At 52.1% G+C, this 25,924-nt stretch overlaps 1 protein-coding gene across 3 annotated transcripts in view; it reads right to left on the bottom strand.

Annotated features, from left to right (window-relative positions):
* The window catches only part of ZNF609 (zinc finger protein 609), a 62,598-nt gene that overhangs the window by 13,246 nt on the left and 23,428 nt on the right, over positions 1-25,924 (bottom strand). For all 3 annotated transcript variants that reach the window (XM_071567992.1, XM_071567993.1, XM_071567994.1), the window contains exon 3: positions 213-438. In XM_071567992.1, coding sequence (XP_071424093.1) covers positions 213-438 — 226 coding nt within the window. The remainder of the gene's footprint in view (positions 1-212; positions 439-25,924) is intronic.

Genomic DNA, 25,924 nt, shown 5'->3' with positions numbered 1-25,924 from the left:
CACGTGGGGCTGACACAAGTATTGGCCCGTTACTCCCTCTGCCGTACGGATTTTGGGCTGCTCCCACATAGCTCCTCTGTCCTGACCACCCAGTTGGTGGCGGGAAAGACCAGGACATGCCAACAAACGACACAGCAGGGACGTGGGAAGGAAGGGACTGCCATAACTCCACCATGAGTCTGGTGGAGAGCAAGAAGCTCTTTGACACTTACCGTCCTCTGTCTCCTGCCAGACGATGCCCTCCAGATTCACGCTGGTCCCAGGCTCGCAGGGGCCCAGGCACTCGGGCTCAGTGGCCAGGGCCACGTCGCAGGTGTTCACACCCACCGAGCGCGTGCGTACCATGATCTGCTCACATGGCGACGAGATGTCGTTGTTGACAACAGGGACAAGCAGGTGCAAGGGCAACACTGCAGGTGTAGAGACTGGAGACTCCATCTGTGGGGAACGAGAAACACGTGGTCACCATAAGGAACACTGTAAGGAATACAGATGAGAGGACAAGTATCAACAGGCATCTACATTCCAGGAGAAGCTCAAGCCCAGGGCTGCCACCTTCAGTTGATGTCCCACACCCTGTCAGAGGACAAGGATCTTGCAGGTCTGTCCCACCCTGCCGTGTCCATACCTACGTAACCCTGGGAAGCCGGTGCCTTGGAGTCACAAAGATCACACCCAGAAGTACTTCTGCAGGAGATATCTGCACTCTTTCGTGAAAGAGCTTGTGCCAAGTTCCTTCCCTGACGACTTCTGTAACCATCCCTACTGAGGATGCCTCTTGGCTATGGCTCAGATGTTAATGCAGCCAATGACTCTGGACCTGATGGCTCATTAGAGAGCTTCTGCTCAACTGACAGGGCAGGTCAAGCAAGTAGTGGTCTCCCTCCAGCACCAAATCTACCCTATGACCACCTGAAGACATAGCCACTTGAATCATATCCCTCTTCCCTGTACAAGTGTCTGCTTTAGAGCTTTTGTGCTCTCCTTACACATGAAAACCGCATCCCATGGCGAGAGCCAGGCTTGGAAAGCCGAAGAGCCAACATGCCAAGTGAAAGCCCAGCCAAGCCACCCTGCCGCTGACAAGCCAAGGTCCTTGGCCGCTCTGCCACGCGAGCAGATTACAGCAATGTCAGGAGGAGGATGGCTGACAGGCTGATTCTGCTGCTGGCCAAGGGAAGGGCAGGGTGGAGACCTTTCTGTCCTTCAGTGTTCATCAGCCAAGCTGGGCACAGCCAGCCAGCTCCTTGCCTTGGCTCTAAAGGATCTGCAGCAGCTCTGGGGCGAGCTGCTCCTCCTCACCTCAGACCTCCTCTCTTTACCATTTGGAAACTTATCCCATCATCCATGAGCACTGACCTGAGCTCTAATTTCTAGCAAGGGAAGATCCCTCTGGAGCACCCAGCACTGCACCCAAAGTCCCCTTAAACCTCTGCTGAGGGGAAATATTACAGACCTGCAGAGGCCAAGATTGTGATCACAAAGTGTGGCTACAGACACCTTGTGACCCATTCTGACCTCACTGGTGACTCCCACCCTGGTCCTGACCAGCTGCCAAATTCACATGCTCTCTCACTTGTTCCCACAACTCCACCCCTCACACTCCAGCAGAAGCTTGAACACCCAGCCTCACTTCCCCACGCTATATGGTGTCCACAGCCACAGCAAGCAGTTGAAGCATTCCACGTTCTCACCAACTCCTGACCCTATGGAGCCTCTCCACATCCACACTGACACAAATCTCCAGGTAGAGGAGCAGAGAGAAGGACATCACATCTGCCAGTAGCTTCTGCCTGCTCCCACATGGGTGACTGCAGGCAGAAGACACAAATGTGACCCTCACGGAAAACTCTGAGACCTTCTGGCTCTGCCAGGACAAGTGGATTTGCTCTTCCAGCAGGAGAACACAAAGCAGCCCTCTGCTGTCTGCAGCCCTCTCTTTGTCTTCCTGCATCCATCCTCATTGTAGACAGCTCATCAGTGCACATCCACCCCACTAGGCATTAAAGATGGGCAAGAGGTCTGAAGCAGCAGTGGCTGGACCATATGTTCCCCTCTGCCAGCAGCACAGCTTGTACTCCACAGCTCTTTTCTACACAACCACTTCTAATCTCCCACCAGGAGGACCAACTGCCCCCACAAGTCCATCCCCAGCCCTCTATCACCACCCACCTCTAAGGCTGCCCCACAGCTGGTGGCCCAACTGCATCCCATGGGATTAGAGAAGGGTGGTTTTGGCATAAAACAACCCCAGAAGGCTGCCAGATGAGCTGCCAAGAGGCTCCCACAGGAAAATCATCCTCCAAAAACACAGCGACCTCATCCTGCACATCTTGGTGGATCCAGGGTAAGATGCTCCAAGGAAGCATGAGGCTCCTTTGAAGGGGCTCCTCAACACCATGTTTTGCCAACCACAAGCCAATCTCCAGCAATGGGAGAGCCAGGGAAGAACCAGGTGGGGCTGCCTGGCTCAGATGGGCAGCAGAAACAGCCTGGGGGGTGATGGGGGCCACTCGCCCCCATCACCCCGAGAGTGGTAGCCGCATGTGCAAATTGAGGACCTGCGGGTCTGAAACCGTTCAGCTTCCTTCCTTTCTGCAACAGAAACCACAGCACAGCACAGGAGCGTTTAATTACAGTTCCAGCTCTGCTAATTATCGCCCGGTCACATTCGTAATCTGCATTATGCCACGGTGCATAATAAGCAGCTCGCTGAGATCTCTCTAATAAGCGAGGCGGCTTGATGGGATTTCATATCTCACCCTGCTCTGGAACAAACAGCCTCTTTCAGCAGCCGTGGGGAGACAAGGCGGCTCTCCTGCTCCCTTGCCTGAAGCTCCAGAGCAAAACAAAATGGCCCAGGGTGGTTCCTCCGAGGTTGAGGGCAGGAACAGAGGTTCCTCACTGGCACACAGCTGAAAAAACCCAAAAGCCAGGCTGGAGGACAAGACAGATGGATCAATCCCTGGATTTGCCTCCTCTCCAGCACGTGTCCTATCTCCTGGTACCACAGCATTTCATCCTCCTTCTTTCCCAATCAAGGTCAGGAGATGCAGGATGGCTGGGGGAGCCCTGGGTACAAAGGAGCAGCTCTGCCGGCCACTCTCCCTCAGTGGGCACCTGGCTCCCTCCAACCAGGGAAATGGTGGCAAGGGGGTGGTGGGCAGCACTCAGCCCCCAGAGCAGTGGCTTTCACACTGCCTCCAGCTGGCAGGGCTGTGCCAGCAGAGCCCCCCGGCTGCCAAAGCTAGCTCTGCATCTCCTGGCCACCCTGCTTAACACTTCTGGGTCCTAAACCCCCTTTGCAGAAGGAAAATTTATTTCCCTTTCCAAGCTGAGTAGGCTCTAAGATGAAATGCCGGCTACACACTCACGGCTGGAGGGAGCTGGTGCATCTCCAGCCACCCCTCTGCAGGAGTTACGTGGGGTGAAGCCTCCCAGTGCCGGTGCTGGCCGTCCGTGGCCGCCTGCTGCTGCCTCCTCTAATGAAAGCCCTTTGTGTTTCTGGCAGAGGTTTTCCCATCACGAGGAACGTGCTTTCACCACCACTGAGGACAGAAGTGGAACAGAGCCAAGCCCAGGCGGCGGTGGCCAGAACAGGCGCTGCTTGATGAGGGAAAAGCAAACCCATGGAGAGTCCAGGGCGATGCCGATGGCACTGTGCAACGCTGGGCTATGGCAGGGTAATTAAAACCTATGCCTCGTTATAGCCTCTGCTGGAAGGTGGGATGGGGTCCTACATGAAGGGAAGCATAGTGTGGGTGCTGGCATGGGGAGACGCACACAAAGCAGCTCCTGCCATCCTAGAGCTGTGCCAGTGCAGGTTTGTTATCATCAGTCATTAAGGGGACACTACTTAGCTAATGGGAGAAAGGGAAGCGGGCAAACCAAATATAAAACAGCCCACAAATTTTGATGTCGTCCCCTGCACAACTCAGACCACCCACCTGTATATATGAGAATTTTGGTTTGCCCCAAATAATCAAAGTCAGGCAAAAAAAGTGCATTTTAGAGCAGTAAGAGCCAAGAGTGATGCCAAAACCCCAGAGAAGAGTAACCAGCTATGGTATTTGCAGTCATCTACAAGGGCAGAGAAGGTGTGAGAGTGTAGGGCACATCCCCAGAGCTGTACTGTGTCTGTCAGCTGGGACCTTGCAGGGCTCAGCATGAGAATGCCAATGTACCTGAGATGGTTCGAGGCTTCAGGGAACCCCCACATGAAGGAGCTACACAGTGCATGGCCCATTTTTTTCATCTATAAGGTCCTTCCACTCCTGCAGACACAGAGACAAAGGCCAAGACGAAGCCTTCTTACTGGTCAAAAACTCACAGCAGTGTGTGCCAGGAGACAAAACATGGACCAGATCTGCTCCATCAAGGAGCACTATTGGTGGGGTGCAGCCAACACGTCCCACAGCACTCCACAGCTCAGCCCAACCTTTGGGAGCTTTGATGTCATCACTCTTGCCCTGCTGATTCCCTGCATGCCTCACAGATTTGCTTTTCCAGATTAGGAGCGGGGAACATGAGTTTCTGGCTCCATGGAGAGAGGTAACCAGGGAGCGGATCCATCCAGCTGACGAGCATCTTTGGTGGGCAGCTCCAAACACCCAAACCATAACTCCCCTGTGTCTCTTCCCCACTGCTGACCTCGGCAGGCATTTCAAAGAGTCTTTTCCAATCTGACCCCCAAAGCTTGGCATGCAGAGACAGAAGACAAATCTCCTTGTTGGCTCTGGTGCCTACCATGCCTATGAATCCATCTTGAATCCACATGTAAGCAGAGCTCCCAGTCACATCGCCCAGCAGCAACATCCGGACACGCTGAAGGTACTCAAAGCTACTAGGCAGCATGGAGAAGGCTCCAGAAGATCCCTTCCCCAAATAGCACTGCCTACTAAAGGTGCTTCCCTGCCCTCTCCTGGCCATGCCAAGCACCCCAGCTCCGAGGTCCACAAGGGGGTTTTGCCTCCACCCATGCAATCCCCTCCCCTGGCTGGAAAGCCCCCGTAGAACAGCTGGAGAAGATGGTGGCAAACTCAGAGTCGTCTTTATCCGAGCACTTGGGGGAGTACCTGGACGGGGGGAGGTCTGGCCTGGCCTCATATGGGCAGACCACAGGAACCAAAGCCTGGAGGGGGATTTCTGCACAAAGCTCATGGCCTCACCACCAGCACCACTGAAAACAGACCAGTCACAGTTAATGGAAATATTAGAGTGCGACATCCCACCCAGTAATGCCGAGGGTACAACTCCCACCACGGGAGCAGTGAGGGACTGATCCAAACAGCCAGGTGATGCAGACAGCCGGATGCCTATCAACCCCAGCCACGCTGCAGGAGAAATGCAAATACAACCCAGCACGACCTCTGACGAGCTGCTTTCTCTCTGCAGCAGAGAGGGGAATAAAATCCCTGCTTGAACACAGCCGGGCTTATCTGAGTGCTTGCAGCATTTCAAGATCAAGAGGAGGCAGACGCTGCAGAGGCACAGTCTTGCATATTACTGTGGCTTCAATAAAGCCAGGAATAGTATCCAAGGCAGACGTGCTGGCACCAAGTCACCTGCTCCAACCACTTACAAGACTATCAGATCTGCTCTTGGAAGGAGTAAAAAAAAAAGGTGTCTCCGGTGGGAGAGAGGTAGTGAAGAGCAGCGATGAAAGAGGACAGGTGATGTGAGCGAGAGACATGGGAAAGAAATTCAAGCTTGGACCTCTGTGTGTCAGTCCCATCAGTCAACTGAGGGCATGTTGCTGATTCTCGGTTCACGTATCGCCAACCACTGAAATCCCATGGAGAGGCCATGACGAGGGCTCTTCCCCTATTCAATTAAAACACAAAGCAGCTTGGTTGGTGGGGAAAAGGGGAAAGATCCCATGTGGAAAAGCACTGGAGATGTGTCTAGGTCACGGGAGAGCAGAGATGGCTGGAAACATGGAGCCTGACCACAGACAGCTACAAGTGTCCTTCACATTGACCAACCCAGCCTTTGGTCACTTCTTCAGCACTGCTGCTGCCATGGGCACCAGAGTCCCCCTCACCTCTGGCAGTGCTGTCCAAGCAGGAACCGGATCCCACACTAATTCCCATAACCCAAGCCCAGCCTCTTATCAACATGACCAACATCACTGACATGTGGTTGGCTTTTCACATTGCTGCATCCTCCCACACCTGACATCCTCCAGCACCCTCCGCACTGCCAACACCAGTCATGTGTCCTTCAAGCCACGACACTACATGGAAGAACCACCACGGGGCAAAGTCTTGCTTTTAATTATTTTCTTTCCTCTAACATAACCAGGCAACTGTACCCAAGGATCCAAGCAGTGCTCAACAGCCGCTGTTAACACCAGCACTCGCTGACCAGCACATCAGAGCAGGCACAGGGGAACAGAAAAGGTTTCACGAGTGCCTCAGCACATCAATCTCCCAGAAGGAGGATATAAATCTATAAGACCTTTCACAAACCATTTGGCCACGGTGCAATGTAGCTCCAGTCACCGTTAAAAGCTGCCTGATAACCACCTGCTCCATAAACCTGGCCAAAGGACACAGAGGTTGCAAACAGCCAAGGTAGAGACATCCCTAAACCCTAATCTGCAAGGCAGGCAAGGAAAATCACACAAGAAAGCAGCATTTTCGTGCCAAGTGGCTTTAACCTGCCTACGGGGTCTATGTGTGTGCTACAGAGCACTCGGGCTGGGATCCTGAGCATCAGCCACAGGTTCATCCAGGAACAACCCACCAACCAAGCAGCTCTAGAAATGAAGAACATATTGCAGAACTTGGCATCTCCAATCAGGCAGATCAACAGATCAGTCTGAAAGAGACTGAAAACAGCCTCCTGGAGACAGTGAGAACACAAAAGTTACCAACAAATCTTGGCCAGGATTAGCAACCAAGGATCACAAGCCAAGGTTGACACTTTGTAGGTCAGGGCTGAGCGAGAGAAGCTGGCACAGCAGTTCAGCTCTCCATTAGGGAATGGCACGGCTCCACCTGCCTGCTTCAACCTTTCCTGCACTTTTTTCACCCAGTTTTTCCTCTACCTCAGTCTTACAACTCTAAACCTCCAACATTCGGATTCTGTGGCTGTTGGGCCTCCAGCAATCCATAGCAGAGCACAGCCACACGCACACACACACACACGCACCTACATGCAAACTCAGAGCATTAATAATTCAATCATTTAATTAATGCTTATCCAGGCACAAAGTACTTACCTTTCGAAAGCTGCAGTACACAGGAGTCAACAAGAGGGGAAACAGCTCGGGATTGACAAACCCTTTCAGTGTAAAATTGGATTCTAGTAAATGCAGAAGGAAGGAGACAGATCCAAAGCTTGCAGCAAAAGTGAGCCGGGCTCAGACCTGTCTCATCTAAGATGGGCTCCTTTGCTTGCTGGGACCACCTTTTCACTTCAGTATCCAGTGCCCACTCCCAGGAGAAAGGGACAAAGCCACTGCAACCATTCTGCCACTGTGGACCTGCAGTGGACAATGCAACTTGTGTGCACTGATGGGGTTTTATTACACCACTAAGAAACCAACTTTTGCACTGGTAAAGCACAAGAGATGATGTGAGAAAAGGCACTGGTGTTTTCAGAGCAGAACCAAGGAAGAAGAGACGGGAGGTAGGGTGAAAGGTGGGCTTGGCTTGCAGGTGTTTTCATCAACCAAGCTGTGAGGGTGGCGTGGGGACAGCTGTACTTTCTGCAGTGGCCAAAGGTGTGATGTTGGGTAGTGCCTCCACACATCTAAGGGCTGTAAACATCCAAAAGCAAGTGTCACTCACCCTTGGGGTCACTGTGCAAGAAAAGTGGGGGGATACAGAGTTGGAGATGTACGTAAATCAGCCAAACACCCCCCTAGGTGGTCCTTCCAATGGCCTAGAGAGGATCACCACCAAGACGCCATCCTAACATTACAGAATGGTTTGGGTTGGAACGGGACCTTAAAGCTCATCTCGTTCCACCCTCCCTGCCATGGGCAGGGACACCTTTCACTAGACCATTCATGACAGAAGGACTCAAGAGACAAACTGAAGGAAGTTCAGAGAAGAGGCACAAAAATAATGAGGCTGAAAGGATTGGTCTGAAAGAGGAGATTAGAAGAGCTAAATATGGATAGGTTGGTTCAGTGACAGCTATGTGGGGACACAGCCATAATCTACAAACACATGGGGGATGAAAACATCAAAGGAGAGAGAGGAATTACGCAGCATGATGCAGAGCAGCAAGGCGGAAATGGGATGAATCAAGCATAGGAACATTTAAGACAGACGTTGGCCAGCGCTTCCTGGCAAGGAAATTGTTCCTAAGAACACCAGTATTTTCCAAGTGGGAAAATCCTTCATCCTTCCACTGCCCTGTTCCTTCCCCCTTTCTTTCCTACATCTCTCCAGCAATACCCTAAGGCACCCACATCACTCCTCATGGCACTCCCTCGGTACACTCCAGATCCGCCCCACACAAGGCTCCAATTTACCAACAAGCCACATCCATCATTCTCCCAAGACACAGTAGTGGTCCTCCTCCTTTCAGAAGGCCAACATCCAGCACTTTTGGGCTTGCCCAAGCTTAGATGAGTCACTGGCAAATCTCAGCCTGGATAAATTTTTGCAGGGTCATCTTCTTTTGATGTTCTTTCCACATTGCAACCATGATAGTGAGCACCTCTGAAGAAAGAGCAGCTTTAGCTCTATGGACCAGGAGGTCCATGGCCAAGCAGATAAGAAAAAAATCCTTCTCTCATCCCACTGGTCTCCCAACAAATGGCAGCAGCAAGCTGGAGAGTTTTCTAAGCAGTTCTCCAGTACAATAAACGAAACAACCCATGGCTACAAACATCTGGTGCTGAGAGTCTCGTGGACTCTTCTCTCAAAGGCATGAGAAGCCAAGCCTTGCGCTCAGTGCTTGTATCTACAAAGTTTGATTGGGGAAGAGTGGGAGACAATGAGCTAATGCTTTGTCCCTGCAAAGCAGGGTGCACCTCTGAGGCACCCACACAGCTTCTGGAGGTTCAGCACTGGGGGAATACCATCCCTAGTGCACCAGGGGATGGCAGCCACAACACTTGCCTCGATGGCACCATGAGAAGCATCAGGTCCAGGCCGTGGGGTGCACACAGCTATGGTCAGGAGAAAAGAGGCAAATGCAGTCCTTGGATGCCTCATTCAGAGACTTGCTGTCATACCAAATACATCACCTGTGGCAGAGCATTTTTACACTCAGGTTGTAGCCAGGTATTGGTGACTTCTGGAGAGGCTCAATACCAGGGTGAGACTCATGTCTTTTGGATGCAACAAGCAGCAAAGTCTAAGAGGAGTTTCAGATCTATTTATCCCTCAGGCAAAAGGAGACATCTTCCTTCCATCTATTTAATATTAAAGACCTGCTCTGGTATGATGTGCACGTCCCAGCCCCTGCAGGCTGCACGTTTAGGAAGCCGCCTGCTTGGCTCTCATCTCCCTGTCTTTGTAGGCTTTGCTCCAGTTGCCAGGAGAGATCCTGGTGCTTTCCAGACACAAAGCCAGCTCTGTTCCATGGCTCGATGGGGAGGTCACAGGAAGAAAGCAAGCAAGGAATGAGTTTAATCACATGATACACAAGGATGTGGGTGAGGCAGACGGTGTCACCACATGTCCCATTCCAGCTGGCCGCAGAGTGGGGACCCGCGTCAGAGGAGTGGTGGTCGAGTAAGTGCCTCAGTATCCCAGAATACAAGATGGAAACCTCATACTAACATGGGCATGGCAAATGTCTTCACTTTCTGTGCTGCATCCCTGACTGTGCCTTCCCTCACTCCCCAAATTCCAGTTTTCAAGCAAATTCTTTCAAAGCAGCACAAGCCAATGTTGCTATTCTGGCTGATGCATGCTGGGCTCACCCCAATCCCTCAAGCAACTGTTTGCACCCGTGTCCATCAGCTCCCACCGGGAACGCACAGGAATCGGTGCCTGCAGGATGCAGCAATTTCAATAGAAAGATTTTCAAGCCAATTCCCGAGGTTTTATTAATTATTGAAATAAAGCTGCTGCCTCTCCAAGCCCCGAGCAGAACGGTGCCCAGGCACCGACCCCAAAGCAGCACAGCACGTGCTCCTATTGTCAGGATGAGCTGCAAGAGGAGGAGGAACTAGCTTTGCACATGAACCCACGGGCTCCCATCCCCTACTATTACTCTGGCTTTTAATTCCAGCCTCGCAGATGAAAAGCAGCTCCCACTTCTTTGGCTCAAACTCCTCTCAGTGCCTCTGCTCTGATCACGCAATCACAGACTGCTCTGGGTTGGAAGGGACCTTAAAGTCCATCTCAGTCCAAACCTCCACTGCAGGCAAGGACATTTGCCAGGAGGCAGAGCTGATCCCACGTTGCCCGTGGGAGCTGCTGCCCAGCTGCTGGACACGGCTGGTGCCTGAAGCTCTCACCTGGTGGTTCTGTGCTGCCGACAGGCAGCCACCAGCTGGGGAGGATCGATGGCTCCTTGCAGGGAGGCTGAGCAGCCAGGGAGAAGAGAAGCCGAGCCAGACCATAACTCACCACCTGCAGGCCACCGACCAGCCGTGGAGCAGTGGAGCCATATCAGGGCTTTTAGCCCATCTTAGGGAGTAGAGCTCTGTGATTCCCATCCCAGGATGTGCCACCCGCAGCCATGCTCCTCCTTGAGAGCACTCCACGAAAAAATAGAAAAATAGCTTCAAGTAGCTGCTTCATCAGCTCCTCTGGACCATAGCGACGGGAAGAGCTTGGATCTGAAATCCAAATCAGCCCCCACCAAACGAGGATGCCGACACTACCCACAGCTGAAGCTTTCTGCCAGACCAATTAAGCTCCAGGAAGGTTTTTAGCCTCTAACCTCACATTTCTCAGGCTGCATGCAGGGATACCCATGGGTCACTGAATCCCAACTAACAAGAAATTGTTCCCCTTCACCACGAAACAAAGCAAAATGAGACCGAAAACAGTCACTGCCAAAAAAACCACCATCCAGCACCAGCAGCTGCTGTGCCTCCTTCCACCCAGCAGCAGCTTTTGCACACACTTGTGAAAATGAGATGCCAGGGACTGGTAGGCACATGGATCAGAGGAGCAGCAGGATCAAGGTTATATTCAATCATCACATTGGATTCTTACCTGGCATCCCTAAAACAAGGCAAAGATACTGCTGGAGATAGACCCACCATAAGCAAGCCCAGATCCTCAGCCATTTAATTCCCCACCCCACTGAAACTTCACTGATTCTTCAAATTACCAGCCAACTAAGACAGGGCAATCCTAATGAAAAAGAGTGGAATAATAATAAATAAGGGCATTTTAGCCCCAAGAATGCCATGCTGGAGGTGGCTTGCTGTGTATCAGCGTTTGCTAGCCACTGTGGCCCTAAACTTGGCCACTCATCATTAGAAATCAACCACTTCCCCAAGGGCAAGAGGGATCACTGTGCTCTCAGCCCTAACAGGCAGCTGTAGGGAAGAACATGAGTCCTTTCTGGAAATACACAATGGAGTCTTAAGCCAGAGCCTGGAGGGTTTTTATGCCCAGCAAGAGGGGCAACAAATAGAGAGAGTGCTTGGCAGCAACAGGGAGTGCTGATGCTGCACCCCAAGTATTCCACCTGCCTCAGGAAAGCAGCTGTGGGCTCAGCGAGGGATTAGCCCTCGGTGGTTGTGAGGCACCCCACCCCTGCACACAGAGGGTCCCACTACAGAGAGCTCTTCTGAGGCAAAGAAAGTCACCTGCTGCCTGCATGATTCTACCTCCTCCATGCTTCCCTCCTGCCTTGGTGAGAGGTGGGAAAGGATTGGGGAGCTCCTTATCTGCTCCCCAGGGTTTTCCATGCACAAGGGTTGACTTTGAGAGATGATAAACAGTCACTTTGCCCCAAAAATGCTGAGGGTTCAGGGTTGGACTCTGCCAAGGGTTCAGAGCCAGCCTAGAGGCCATGAGTGGGCATCACATGCTGTTCAAGTCACCCACAAAAAGGATGTCCTTAGCACAGAGGGAAGCCACCACTCTACAGCTCCATATTTCCAAGCTCCTTGGGAAGCTGGTCCCAGTGTTTCTTGGCATTTAAATCCTAATTAGCAATATTTATTTTTTTCAAGTCCAGAATCTTGAAGAGGGAAAAAAACCCCACAAAAATAGGAAGTTTCCAGGACCCATGCGATGGTTGGCCAATAGGTTTTGACACACCTACTTCAGCCTGAAGCAGCAGAAATGCATTTCTGCCTGTAATAAACCCATCTGACCTTTAATCACACCATCTCTCCTGAAAACACAGAGGCAGCATGTCCGTACACACTCATCTACTCCTGCCTCGCACCTCAAGGAAAGGAGCAACAGCTTTTTATTTACAATAATCACGAGACATTATTTGGATAGAGGGCGAAGGTTCCCAACATGCCATCAGCATCTCTGGGATGGCCAGGGCATGCTAATGGGCTGCTTGTCTGCAGGTCAGGGCTAGGAAACAAGGCACTGGCTGGGAGCAGCTGCAGGACACGTGGGAGTGGGCTGGAGCGTGCATGCAAAGGCAAGAACTGGATGGATGGATGGATGGATGGATGGATGGATGGATGGATGGATGGATGTCATAACCCCTGGGCTCAGACCAACGTGGGCAGCAAAAGCCCAAAAGACGTCCCTGCTCCCCTTATCCATTCCTTGGGATCTCTGCCCCTGATGGGGGGATGATGTGGATCCCTGCCCCACATCTGCCCCTGATGGTGGCTTTCACCAAGCTGAGGCAGCAGGTGACACCCTCGTACCTGTCTGAACACTACCAAGGTCTTCTCTACAGTAGAGACCACAACCATGTCCCCTAAACATCATGTAGCTCATGTGGTGACAACCAAGATGCTCTTCAAGGGCCTCCCAAAGGCTGCCAGGAAAGGAGAGGGGCACAGCCAATCCAGCAGATCCCAAAGATGATGCTTGGCCATGGAGACTAAAGACCAAATGTTGGTGTTTGAAGGGCAGTGCGTCAGACAAGGAATTTGATGCTTGCAGGCACGAAAGCCTGACCAAAATGTGGTATGGGGAGTAGGGAAGAACCTGGGGCTGGGATGGACTCAAGAGGATTAAGGAGTTAAAATTTGCTGTGCCAAGAAATTATTCCTTTCACACTGAGGAACACCAACAAACACCATGGAGAAAGGAACCTGAAGAACATCCCTGGATAAGGTAACAGTAACCAGAAAACATGAATAAGGATGGAGAAAGCCAAAGTGACACACCAAAGCCAAGGGGCAGCAGAGGAACAAGTAAGAACACAGAAGACAGATGTGGTGCCTACCTGGAGTCGCGGTGGGGACACTGCCTTGGGAGGCAGAGTGGCAGAGGGAAAAGCCTTTCTCTATCATATTCACAATCTCCTTTCCCATTCAGACTGGAGCAGGTCACCTCTCTGCCCTCTGTGCCAGCTGCCTCCACAGCTGCCAATCCCGGAGATTGCTGAGCCTGGGTCCTGCTCCTTTAGCTGAGCATCTCCCATGGTCCATGACTGTCACTCTCTTCCCTTGAAAGCCCAGAGACCGTAACTCATTGCTCAGGCAGCTTTAGCTGCTGCACAAATGATCCCCAGCCCCACACCATGTCCTGCCCATCAGGCATCACCACCTCAGCCTGGCAGCTGTGGCCATTATACATCAGCTGCAGGAAGCCAGACGGTCCCTGCTCCAGCCTGTTCACATCCTCAGGGGCACCAGGAGACAGCCAATCGCCTGCTCAGGCCAGGACAGACATCCCTGCTCTGCCCCTGGCTCAGCCACTTCCCCTCTCCAGGGATCAACACTATGGGCACGAGGCAGTGGGACCTGTCCTTTACCAAGCCAGCAGCTCCCACCTCCTCACAGGCAGGCAGAGGAAGACTTTGGAGAAGGGAGGTGAGTGCCGAGGCTGCAGACACATCTTACTTTAATTGCATCAGCAACCACTAAGCAATTAATGGCAGGGAGGAGGAGGAACAGGGCACTGGGAGAAAGGGATGCAGCAAGCAAGGGAAAAACATTTACTCCTTCCCTAAGGACAGGGGCACTATTACAGTTGCAGCTGTGCTAGCCTCACTCCCTGCCTGCATCCTGCTCCCAGGGCATCTCCTGTGCTGTACCCGGACCACTTACGTGGCTCCAAAGTCCTTTACTCGAAGCCATCTCTTAGCCCAGACTGAGGTCTCTGATCCCTCCACACCCACAAACCCTTCCCAAGGGTGACAAGCCAGGCAAGCACCCCCGCCAGGGGCAAGCAGAGATTGGAGATGCAGCCTCCCACCACCGCTCTGGAGCTCTGGTCTGCAACGGCACCACAGCTCCCACCCAAAGCACAGCCCAGTCCCTCAGCAGCTGTCACCTTCACTGACCATCCGACTGACCGCAGCAAGCAGGAGAGTGAAGCTTGTCCCAGGAAAGCATCATCCTTCAAAGCCTCCACAGCTTGATCCCAGAGACTGTGGCTCCCTAAACACAGCCCAGAAAGCGGAGGCGCTGGGATGCCAGAAAAGCATCATCGCTGAAGAGCAGCAAAGCAAGCGCCAGGATCCGTGACCAGCTTTGCTGCGTCTTCAGCCATGGGAAGCAGAGCTTAGGGAAAAGCCTGAACACAGCAGCACTGACAGCTGCAGAAAAAACCTTCAAGGAATGGGAAGTCAAGGAGATCCTGGTCTGATACGCAGCTGGAAAACCTGACCCTGAAAGGAAAGCAAACAAGTGAGGAAAGCATCCATAGGAATTCTACACCAACTGGTTTGCAGTGGTCTCACTTAACCCTCCTCTTCATCCCACTGGCAGCCCAGCCTGTGCCAGTGCCTGCTCTGGGATGGCAAAGCCAGGCAGAGGCAGCATCCCCTGGCAGCTCTGTTCGCCTCTGCTCCCACTGGAATAACTCACTACGGCAATTTTTCGCTCTGTGTAGTGAGTGCCAGGACTGTCAGTGCTTGCAAGGTTCAGGTCTGACCGTGCTTCCACCAAGCCAGCCCTGTGCGCTTCATTCCATGACAGAAAATGGCTTTTGGATCATTAACAAGCCTGTTCCGAGACCAGTGGACTCATCCCACCTGCTTCCTACAATGTGAAGCACCCCAGAACTTATGCTGGCAATCCCAAGCTCCGATCCTTGGCCAGATCTCAAGTTCTCATACGGCTTGTGAGCAAACCTGCTGGTGGCTTCAAAACTCCAAGGAGCTGGACTCCGAATTCAGGTGTGCTTGGAGGAGAAGCACAAGGCTCTCTGCTGGCTGGAGCAGGGAGCTGGCAGGGAAGGCTCAGCTGCCAGCAGAAGCTTCTCTCCAAGGATACGCCCAGGAACAGCCTGTTTGACACCCCCAAAGGGGACACCACAACATGTCACTGCATTGATTTTGCTCCTTCTAGAAACAGCCTTAGCAGTGCAGGCCCCATTCCCAGCAGGCAGCTGCTGCCAGGACAGTTCAGGACAGCCCCCAGCAGAGCAGGGGAGACCTGGTGAAATTAACACCTATGAGGTAGACACTTGATGCTCCTCAAGGCTGAGCACTGAGTAACTACTCCAAATGCAGCAAACCCACCTTCACCACCAATCCTTGGCTGTGAAAGTTTCAGGCTGTTGGTGGGACCGGGCAGCAGTCCCAGTGTCCGTAAGGAGCTGAGCTCCCCAGCACAAGGAGCACAGGCAGAGAGGTGAGCTGGCAGTTTATCAATTATTTTCTTGGCTCAATGACATAAAAGGGGGAGAGGGGACCAGACAGAGGCCTGTCCTGCCTCTTCACCCTGCACGGTCACTGATAACAGGCTTGCCCAGCGGCGAGGAGCCATCCAGAGCCTCCCAGCAGATACCAAGTTTGCCAAGAAGCTGGAGAGAGGTGTGAGGCACCGGCAGCAGCAGCAGGCAGTGATTTATGTAGCCAACATGCCTTCCCAGGTCACACATGGATGGAAGCCTCTCCTTCTCTGTGGGCCAGCAGCCAGGCCGATTATCTGTCATATGCTGCAGGACACAGTGCCAGCAGCCGAGCCCAGATCACCCAGCTAGTTTGCAACTGAAAAAAAAAAATAAATAAAACCCCACAGATGCAGGCAAATGGCTTTTGTTCAAGCCCATACTTGCCAGTGGTAGGTGAGCAAGCACATTAACCTGCACGAAAGCATGTAATGCCTGAAGGCTGATCCTCCCGGAGCTCCTGGAAAGCGCAGTGGCAGCCAGCAGCAGGAGCTGTGCTCATGGGAGCAGCTCTGCAGCTGCCTGGCATCTGCCCGTGGGTGTTCTCCCACCTCAACTCACCCCAAATTTGGCCTCAGGGGTTTCGTGGTGTTACAGGCACCAGGTAGAGCCGGTTGCTCCGTGAATCCCAACACCGGTGCGACGCTGCCTCAACACGAAGCCAGGAAAGCAGGAAAACAGCCTGTGCACAGAGGGTGCTCACAGGGCCGCACTCACAAGCCACGTGCCTTTTGCAATTAGCCCATGCTGACAAATGCACTTTTTTCCCCAAAAATCAATTAGAAGAAATCAATTTTTCAGAAATTTAGATTTAATACGGCATTTCCTCCAAATCCTGTTTCCTCTGGCAGACCCAAGGGATAAGCTGAGAACCACCTGGACCCGAGTCGCCAAGCTGAACCACAGAGGCCTGAAGGACACGAGCTCCTGGAGCTGCCTCCTGCCAACACCACATTAACCTTTTTTTCCTTCCTTCTGTTTCAGTGAGTAATCCCCACACACAGCTGCTCGGCTGCAAGATGCCATTCAATATTCCTCAGGGAGTCTCGGAGCCTTTCCTCTCTCTGGGATGAACAGGGGGAAAAGGTTTGTGGTGCTTGTTTGACAGCCCCGCAAAGCGAATCCCATCACTTCCAAAGTGTACTCCATCAGGAGTTTTAAGGGAGAAGTCAAATTTCACAGGAGAGAAAGTCAAGATGTGGGTTGAGACTTAGAGAAACTGATTTTTTGTTCACTTGGGTTCTGCTAAACGCCCTGGAGGATGTTGATTTTCCAAGGCAGGGACATTCGGAGTTCCTCCAAAAGAAGATATATAATACCTGAAGCTCCAAACTTGATCACCAAGGAAAATACAACCCAAATCCAACCTTGTGTTTTGAAAGAATAAATAAACCTGGAAGAGCCAAACAGTCACATCATCATCATGGCCAAGAGCTAAACAGCAAAGAGGTGAGGGTTTGGGTGCAGACAGGGAAGCATGACAAGAAAAAAGCTTTATTCTCATTTTTTAGCCCACTCTTGCCCAACCAGCTGCATGTCCAGCTCATGTAGACCAGAAGTGGGGCCAACACACAGTGCCCCACAGGACAGGTGGCTCCTCAGAGAGGTGAGACCTCATCCATATGGAACTTAAGGAACAAATCCTCACCTGTGCCTTCAGACCAACTGACACACCTGGAACCCATCACTGAGTAATCCAGAACCTGAATGTTTTTACACCTTGGATGCATCACCACAGGTTATAGTACATCAGCTGCTCCACAGCCATGGTGGCGGAGATGCCAGAGCTGGCCAGAACTGGGACCAGGAAGAACCAGGAGGTGATAATCTGGAAACAAAAATAAAACCTTGGGGGTTTGAGCCAGGCTCCATCCCAGCCAAGCTTGCGTGCTAGAAGTTTAAGAAGGGGGTTGTTTGCTGACAGCTTAAAGGATTTATGGGAAGGATTAACCATGGCTTTGCTGATGAGAGAACCAGTTGCAAACTCAGAGCAATCCCATGAGCATGGGGAGAAGCTGGAAGAGGACGGGGAAAGGGCGGACAAACCTACAACAGCAAAACCAACATGGATGGTTTGTTTTGCACAGTGAACTCAACTGTGAGCTGCTTTTCCTGGCATTAGCAACCTTGGTTTGCTGCCCACCAAACATGGGACAGACAGATCCAGAGCCCTGCCTTCACTGTGTGGGATCACTGGTGGGGACCAGAGGTGTCCAGGAGCTGTACAAGGGAGAACATCACAGACCTCAGCCATGAGGAAGGGTGCCCAAAAAGAAGAGAGTATGGAAGGCCTGGAGAACAAGAATGTGGGGGTGGGAGTGTTGCTCTGAGATGAGGGAGGAGGAAAATTCTGCTATGAGCAACGGGCAGCAAGGAACTGCAGATCTGCAGCAGCTTCTTCAGGAAAGCTTCACACTGCTGCCTAAGAATGCCATGAAGTGTTTATAGCCAAATCAGGCTTAGATCCAACTGGGCACCCCGGGTAAAAAGCAGGAGGCAGCAGAACTGCTCCAGACCGGCAGAGAAACACACAACTGGAAGGGTTTGCTCCAGCAAGCACGGGATGCGGTCACTGGGAACATACGTAGACAGATCGATGGACTTGTCTGGCAAGCTTCAGCCCAGCAACAAGGGCATGTTCCAGCTGGGAGCAGCTAATCCACCCTCTCAACCCAGTGCAGCTGCTCAGCAAACACGCATGGTCCCCTTAAGAGAAAGCGCAATCAGCCCAGATTTAGCTGGAAGAGGGTGGGGATATCGCTGAGCTCCAAGCCATGGTCTGAACCTTATCTGCTGCTTTAATACCTATCAGTGTTGATACAGATTAAAGGATTAGTCGGGATTACTGCAGGCAACCCCCCTCGCCCCAGGCAGCAAGGATGGGCATGGGTGCGGTGCAGCTCCAGCCTCCCCCTGTGCCCACAGCCCTTGGTGCTGCACCCCTGGGAGAGAAGGAGCCTCTGGAACACCTGGGGAGGAGGCTCTCCATGAGTGATGGTATCCATGGAACATCGGCCCATCCACAAGGGAGCAAGACTGAGCTCTTTGTGAAGGAAACAAAGCCTCAGCAGCCAGAATCCCAGAGGGAGTTGGGTTTGTTGTCATTATGGTTGCCTACCAACACAGCAAACCTTCCTGGACCAGCCCACCCACCAGAACAAATCATCCCACCATGCTCTATCCATGTCTGTGTTTATTCCTGCCCAGGCCCTAAGCCTTCTTTTTCCAACACAAGCATTTGTGCAGTGTTGGAAAACCGCCTGGTTAAAACCCGCTTTTGATGTCGCCCAGCACAGCTTTTAATTGGATCACCTCCCTGACCCAGTTCCCCACATGGTTGCACAAACCCTTGAGCATCGGTGTGGGAGGGGTGGCCAGGAGCAACCAGGACATCTCCTGGGGTAGCAGCAATGACCATACAAGGAGGCAGGAAAGATCCCACACCAAGCTTAGGCTGAACACAAATATAGTGTGGAGAAACTCTCCTCTGAGATCTGCCATATTCAAAGAGATCATCACCAAATACCTGTTGTGTCCAGAGAGCTGAGTCCTGAAATCTGACTGGGCTGGAAGTGGTTCAGGATAACAGCAAAACTGGAGATCCCAAAGCAGAACAATCTCAGCCGCATGTACCCTGTTCCCTTCTCCAGGCAGAGGCCATCAAACAGGAAGGTAATGCCTCTAGTCTTCCCTGAGCAGCAGGAAGTGTGGCAGGACCTCACACCCCAGCCAGCCACCCAGGACAGCCTGACTCATAAAGCACATGGATGGCAGAAAGGGCAAACTTCCATTTTGCCCATATGAAGCTGCCCAGAGAAGCTGTGGCTGCCCCATCCCTGTAAGTGTCCAAGGCCAGTTTAGACAGGAAAGTGGAAGGTGGAAGGTGTCCCTGCCCATGGCAGGGGGTTGGAATGAGATGAGCATTAAAGTCCCTTCCAACCCAAACCACTCTGTGATTCTATGAAACACCAAGGTGGAACCAAATGTGGCTCCTCCAGCTCCCTTGCTTCCCCCACCAGGGCAACAGAAGGGAACAGCAGAGGCACTGAAGCAGTCAGCCACAGGAAGACAGGCACAGATAGTGGGGCAAAGACCTGCAGAGCAGGACATGACTTCTGAAACCATCACCTGCCAGAGCCAAGCTCAACTTACAGGACCACTGAATGGTTTGGGCTGGACCTTAAAGCTCATCTTGTTCCACCTCCCTGCCACAGGCAGGGACACCTTCCAACTTATCCAGGTAATGCACTCACAACCACAGGCCAACAACTGACATCCTGCAGGGATTCAGGGATGATCCTTTAGCTCAAGCTGCAAGCCCGTGGCAGTTTCCCTGTCCATCCCCACTCCCCTGAAACTATCTCTTCTGCAGGGTGAAGACCAGGCAGCTGCTCCAGTCAATAGTTTCTTCCCAGCAAAACACCATCAGGTTGCAAAAGGCCCAGCCAGGAATGTGGTGCTCTGGCCACAAAAATACACAAAAAATTAAAGACTCCTTCCTCCTCTGCAGAGACAATCTGAGCAAGGGAGAGCACCAAAACCTACATCAAACTGGTCACACTTCACTCAAAACCACACACAGTACAATCCCCTCTCCAGAAGAAACAAGCTGCAGTGTGGACATTCAAATTATATTCAAAAATGTCTAATTAACTATGCTGAAATTTAAGTTTTGGTCCACCAGGGGTTTGTCCCACTGGGAACACACCAGCTGCAGAAGCTGCACCAGACACTCGGTGACCAGGGGCCACCAGCAGTAAATCTGACACTGGAAGAGCATTCCAGCCCAGCACCAGGACAGGGTAATTAAGCCTCTATGAATTCTTGGCCCAGGTGGAAGAGCAGCTGCTTTCAGCCCTGTTGGGTCATGCCAGCTGGAGCCCTCCAACGTGCCTCCAGAGCCAGACTCCCCCTTCTGCCCCATGAGCCCAGCCAGGAGCCAGCACAGCTCCTGCCCAGCACTGATGTGTTCAGTCATCCTGGGAATTTGAAGAGCATTGTGGGCAGAGTCACTGAGGTAGCTTTTGATGATGCTTTCTGATGGTGATGGTCCAAAGTCCATGTTCCTAGAGCCTAGAGGAGCCCCTGAGGATGGAACACATAGTCCCATCAACATGACCTCCTCCAAGTTAGTATCAAAACTGTTTATGGAGTCAAGGCTACCAGGAATTGGACTAGATGGTCCTTGTGGGTCCCTTCCAACTCAGCACATTCTATGGGACATGACTTTATCATATGCTCATGGGGGCAGTGGTGTCAGTTCCAGGTGGGATACACAAACCACCAGCCAAGAGGCTGGGAACAAAGTCCTCCTACAAGCACACTTTAATAGGACCTTTTTAACTGTGAATTAACCGAGCTCACCCAGTAAAACCATTCCCAGGTGCTTTGGGAGAAGGCACAGGAAAGCTCACAGCCAGGGCTGGATCCTATGGATCCTGCAGCAGCTCTAACTCTGCCCCTTGGGAAGCAGATGGTATCCAAACCATATTTTGCTTCACGGCCACACAAGTTGGGAGAACACATGCTGTACATACCTACACGTCTCGTCAGGCAAGGAGTGCAGCTCCTTGTCACTGCACAAGTTGTCAAACAAAGTCACAGCATACGGACATGTGATTTTTAGTGAAAATACTGCCAGAAGGAGGAGAATGAAAGGGGCAGTGCTGAGGCTGCTGAGCTCTGCTTAGCTCAGCACCTCCCAGGTGCCGACAGCCAAACCCAACTCCAAAGCTGCACCAACCTACTTTTCAGATGGCTCTTCATACAATACCTCACAGATCTTCTGTACCACGCTGCCACCATCCCATCCTCAACACCTAAAGCTACACCAGCTATCAGGCTCGTTACATCAGCTCATCACAGGAGATGACAACCCATCCATGAGCAGTCCATTGCAGGTACAAGGAAGATGAATGTCTGTATCAGCAGGTTCCAGACTGTTCCCATCAATCTGACTACGTGCATGCAGATCTCTCCTCTCAAGGAAGAATTCAGTCACCTCAACCACAATTTCCTGCAACTTCCCTGACCGCTATTAGATCACCTCAGGCAGCACGTGACAAACTCAAACACTCTCGTGGAGAATTTATAGTTCTCCAGCCCCCCAGCAGGAGCGACCATCTGGAGCACTCAGGGCTTCCTGGGGTTGTTCTTCGTGCTCACCCACAAATTGTTTTACAAGACTAAGTCCCAAGAGCAGTACTTAGTCTCAAGCAAAGATTATTTTTGGCAGCTTTATCAGAACAGTTCTCACTCCCTTAACCTCTCCTTGGACAAAAGCACGTTTAGGAAAACAATCCAGATGTTGGAATATCAATAAAGCAAAAAGCCGTAGTACAACAGAGTCTCAAAGAGGCCTTTACAAATAAACACAGCCTGGGGGGTGTTTCTGCTCAGCAACTCCAGGCCCATGCTCATAAACCAGAACTACATGCTCCACTCCCCAGGAATCGGAAAATAAAAGCTGGTTTGGGTTACCCAGCTGCAAGACACACACACAAGAACAGCTCCTGCAGCTCTCCTGTCCCTAAATGGTCAAGCTACTCGTACTGCTCCATGGATTTTTAATCAGATTTTCAAAAATAACCATTTACAGAAGGAGTTACAACTGAGCCAAACCCCAAAATGAGAAAGTTGGGCTGAGAAGATGTTACGGGAAATCTGCCATCAGCTCCAGGCAAGGGGCTGGAGAGCTGATGAAATCTCCCATCACAGCAGGTTTGTCCACTCCTCACACATATCTTAGTTGGAACCCAGACATCATGCACAAGAGCTTTGAACCTCAGGGCAGCATTCTCACTCCCAACAGCACTCACATCCACAACTGAGCACGACTGAATCACACACTGGTTTCGGTTGGAAGGGACCTTAAAAATCAACTCACTCCAGGTCCCTCTGTCAAGGGCAGGGACACCTTCTGCTAGACCAGGTTGCTCGAAGTCCCGTCCAGGCTGGCCTTGGACAGTTTCAGGGATGGGGCAGCTACAGTTGCTCTGGGCAAGCTGGGCTTGGCCTCACCACCCTCACAGGGAAGAATTTCTTCTCAATATCTCATCTAACCCTGCTTTCTGGCAGTGGGAAGCCATTCCCCCTTGTCTGCCCCTACAGGCTCTTGTCCCAGATCACTCTCCAGCTCTCTTGGAGCCCCTTTAGGCACTGCAAGAGGTTCTTAGGTCTTCCTTCTCTACAACTCCCTCCCTCCACCTGCCAGATACACTCCTTTGGATGTAGTCCAGGTTGGCTTTCTGGGCTATGAGCAGACATTGCCAGGTCATGTCCAAGTTGTCACCAACCAGTATCCCCAGGTCCTTCTCCCCAGGGTTGGACTCAATCCATTTTTCCCCAGCTTGTACTTGTGTTTGGGATGGCCCCAGCCCAGGGGCAGGACCTTGCATTTGGCCTCGTTGAACTTCATTAAGTTCACACAGGCCCAATGCTCCAGCCTGCCAAGATCAACTTCTTGAAGAAATCCAACCATACCACAATACTGCTCTGCACTCCAAGGCCACTAATACCATAAATTAAGCAATCTCCTCCTCCCAAGCCACGCTGGCCACCTCCAGCAAGTCTGGGATGACTGTCATCAACTACTCCCAGAGGACTCAGCCTCATTTCCAGCTGACAAGTCTCCAGAACATTTGAAGGCTTATTTTCCCCCTCCCCTCACCCAGTCGGGGGGGGCAGGAACGTTAATATGATCCCATTAAACGAGCCAGAAGAAACCCAACCCACCCGAGCCACGGCCCCAGTGTTGCCCTTTCCATTCATCGGCAATCTCAGCGTGAAGTGCGGTTGTCAGAAGATTTCTTGGGTTTCCTTAAGTTCTTCTGCCAAGTTCTGATTAAAATCCTCCTAAGTGGTTTTCTCTTTATTCCGTTTCCTAGAACTGAGAAGCAGAGAGGACCTGAGGGCGGCTCTGAGTGCCTGAGCTAACAGCCCCCAGCACAGCCCAACCATCGGAGTCTCCCGCACCGCCTTGTTAGGCTCAACGGGAAATTGAAAGCGATGCTCTTCCCATCTCCCATATCAGACCATCAGCTCCCAGAGGAGACTGGGTTTTAATGGCCTTGCTGGCTGGCAGGAGGCTGGGACTGCTCAGTCAACAAGGGCTGCCGAGGCACCACACCAGGTGCTGTTTCAGTGCCACGTTTGAAACGGGTTCACCAAGAAGGAATGTTCCCAAAGCCTTTTGGGCAACACAGCAGCAGAGCAGTGGGTAAGGAGCAAAGTATCGCACTGTAACACAGGTCTCCATGCCCAAAAATGTTCAATTTACCAAACTCCCAGTCTGTCACCCCATCTTAACATGCTCTGCTTCATGATGGCAGCTTTGAAATAGATGCCAGCTCCTCATCATGGGCTCCTAATGCTACCAGCTCGGGAACTGCACCAAATTGGATCCCCTCCTTGCCCAGAAAAATCTGGCTGCTTCTGTGGCCTGGGTTTCTAGCCCAGAAAAAATAGGCACCTGCAAGTCTGGTCACTCTCCCTCCTGTGGCCAAAGGGTGGAAACCATCAGACACCACAAAGATATGCTTCATTTCACCTGTCCTCTTCTCCCAGCCATGAGTAGCTGAGGAGAGCCTCTTCCCTGCATAGAGGCAGATGATTTGGCCCTGGGGTTCAAGCACACAGCAAGTACTGGGTACAGAGGTGGTGCAACAGGAACCCCAAAACAGCCTCTGTTCACACAACGAGAAAAACCAGAACCGGATCTGCTGCTGCCCTCTGCGCTGGGCCTTCTGCCTTTGCAGGGCCCACATGAGAAGATGCTCCTGCCAGAGCCAAGGCACTGCTGAGGAGTACACAGCCTGGAAACCCCAGCGTTTCCAGTTTTCAATGCCAGGCACCTCCTCATGCCCTTGGGGAAACAGGTAGACATTGAACCTACTTACAGAGACCACGTAGACAGGACACACCCACTGGCCTAAGCTACCATTGAGGGATCTCTCACAGGGGACACCAACAGTCCCTGTTGTCTTGGTCAGGAAGCAGCAGGGAGAAACACAGGCTGTGAGCCTCTCAAAAGCAGGGACTTTTCCAGGGACATGGCTCCTCCACAAACAAATGAGCAGTGACTTGACAAAGCCATGGCACGATCTGTCATCCCTAGCCTGGGGTGTGGTTTCACATGAAGCCTTGGCTTTTTTGATGCAAGATCCAGGTCCAGCCCAAGAGCTGAACCACCCAGTCTCTTGGCTACCAAGGGGCTTCGAGTCTTCCCCCAGGTCAGGGCAGCTCTGCTTGTGGCCATAAGGGTTCAACCAAAAGGCTGGTTTCCTTCAAAGGCACATTCACTGCTCAGCCCCTCCAGCTCCCTCACTCTGCCCACAAAGCAGAGCATTAAGAGCCAGCCTGCTAAACCATAAAACACTAAATACCCAAAGAGCTCCTGCACCTTGAAATGTTAATGCTGAGCAAAGAAAGAAACCTTCCTGTCAGCAAACCAGCTCTGTGATATATAGACACAGTCACGCTCCTCCCCCTCCAAGCCACAGAACAGCAAACAGTCCTGGAAACCCTAAAATGCCATTCTGTATACAAGGCATCCCATAGATCCACCAGTCTCACCAGTGCCCAGGCGGGAGAGGCTTCACCAGCACAGGCCAGCTTTGCTTGATGACAGTCACCACCTCAAAGAGCTGCCTGGCACCCAGCCATCCTCCCCTTTCAGTCCTTGAAAACCATTTCCCCTGGCCCCTGAGCACACACAGCCCAGACTTGGCGCTCTCCTGTTCTTCCAAGCCTCCCTTCCCCACCTGACTACAGCACTGACATCCTCCCTTCTCTCCCACGGAATCATAAAGGCTGGAGAAGACCTCCACTGAGTCCAACCATTAACTCAGGACTGCCATGTTTATCACCAAACCATGTCCCCAAGTGACACATCCACACTCCTGTCAAACACTACTAGGGATGGAGATTCCACCAGTTCCCTGGGCAGCATATTCTAATGCCTGAGCATTCAGTGAACTCTTTCTTTGCTCCCTTGTCCTTGTAAAAGGCATCTCTTCCCTATGCTGTGATGGGTCAAGGGGACATGGAGGCACACACCTGGGTTCGGTGTCTCACTGCGGAAGGTGGGTTGGGATCCCAAGCTGACAGGGCAGCACCAGCTGGAAACACTCACTTGGAGCTACTGTAGTCACATCAGCTGTGAGTCTCAGCACGCACTGTGCTCAGTGTGGGATCACAAGGACATCATAACCCTGCCACCACACCACGTCGGG

The sequence above is a fragment of the Pithys albifrons genome, chromosome 13 (genome assembly GCF_047495875.1).
Source record: "Pithys albifrons albifrons isolate INPA30051 chromosome 13, PitAlb_v1, whole genome shotgun sequence".
In the NCBI taxonomy this organism is placed as follows: domain Eukaryota; kingdom Metazoa; phylum Chordata; class Aves; order Passeriformes; family Thamnophilidae; genus Pithys; species Pithys albifrons.
Note: the sequence above shows the minus strand (reverse complement) of the source record. Positions and strands in the feature narration are given on the sequence as shown.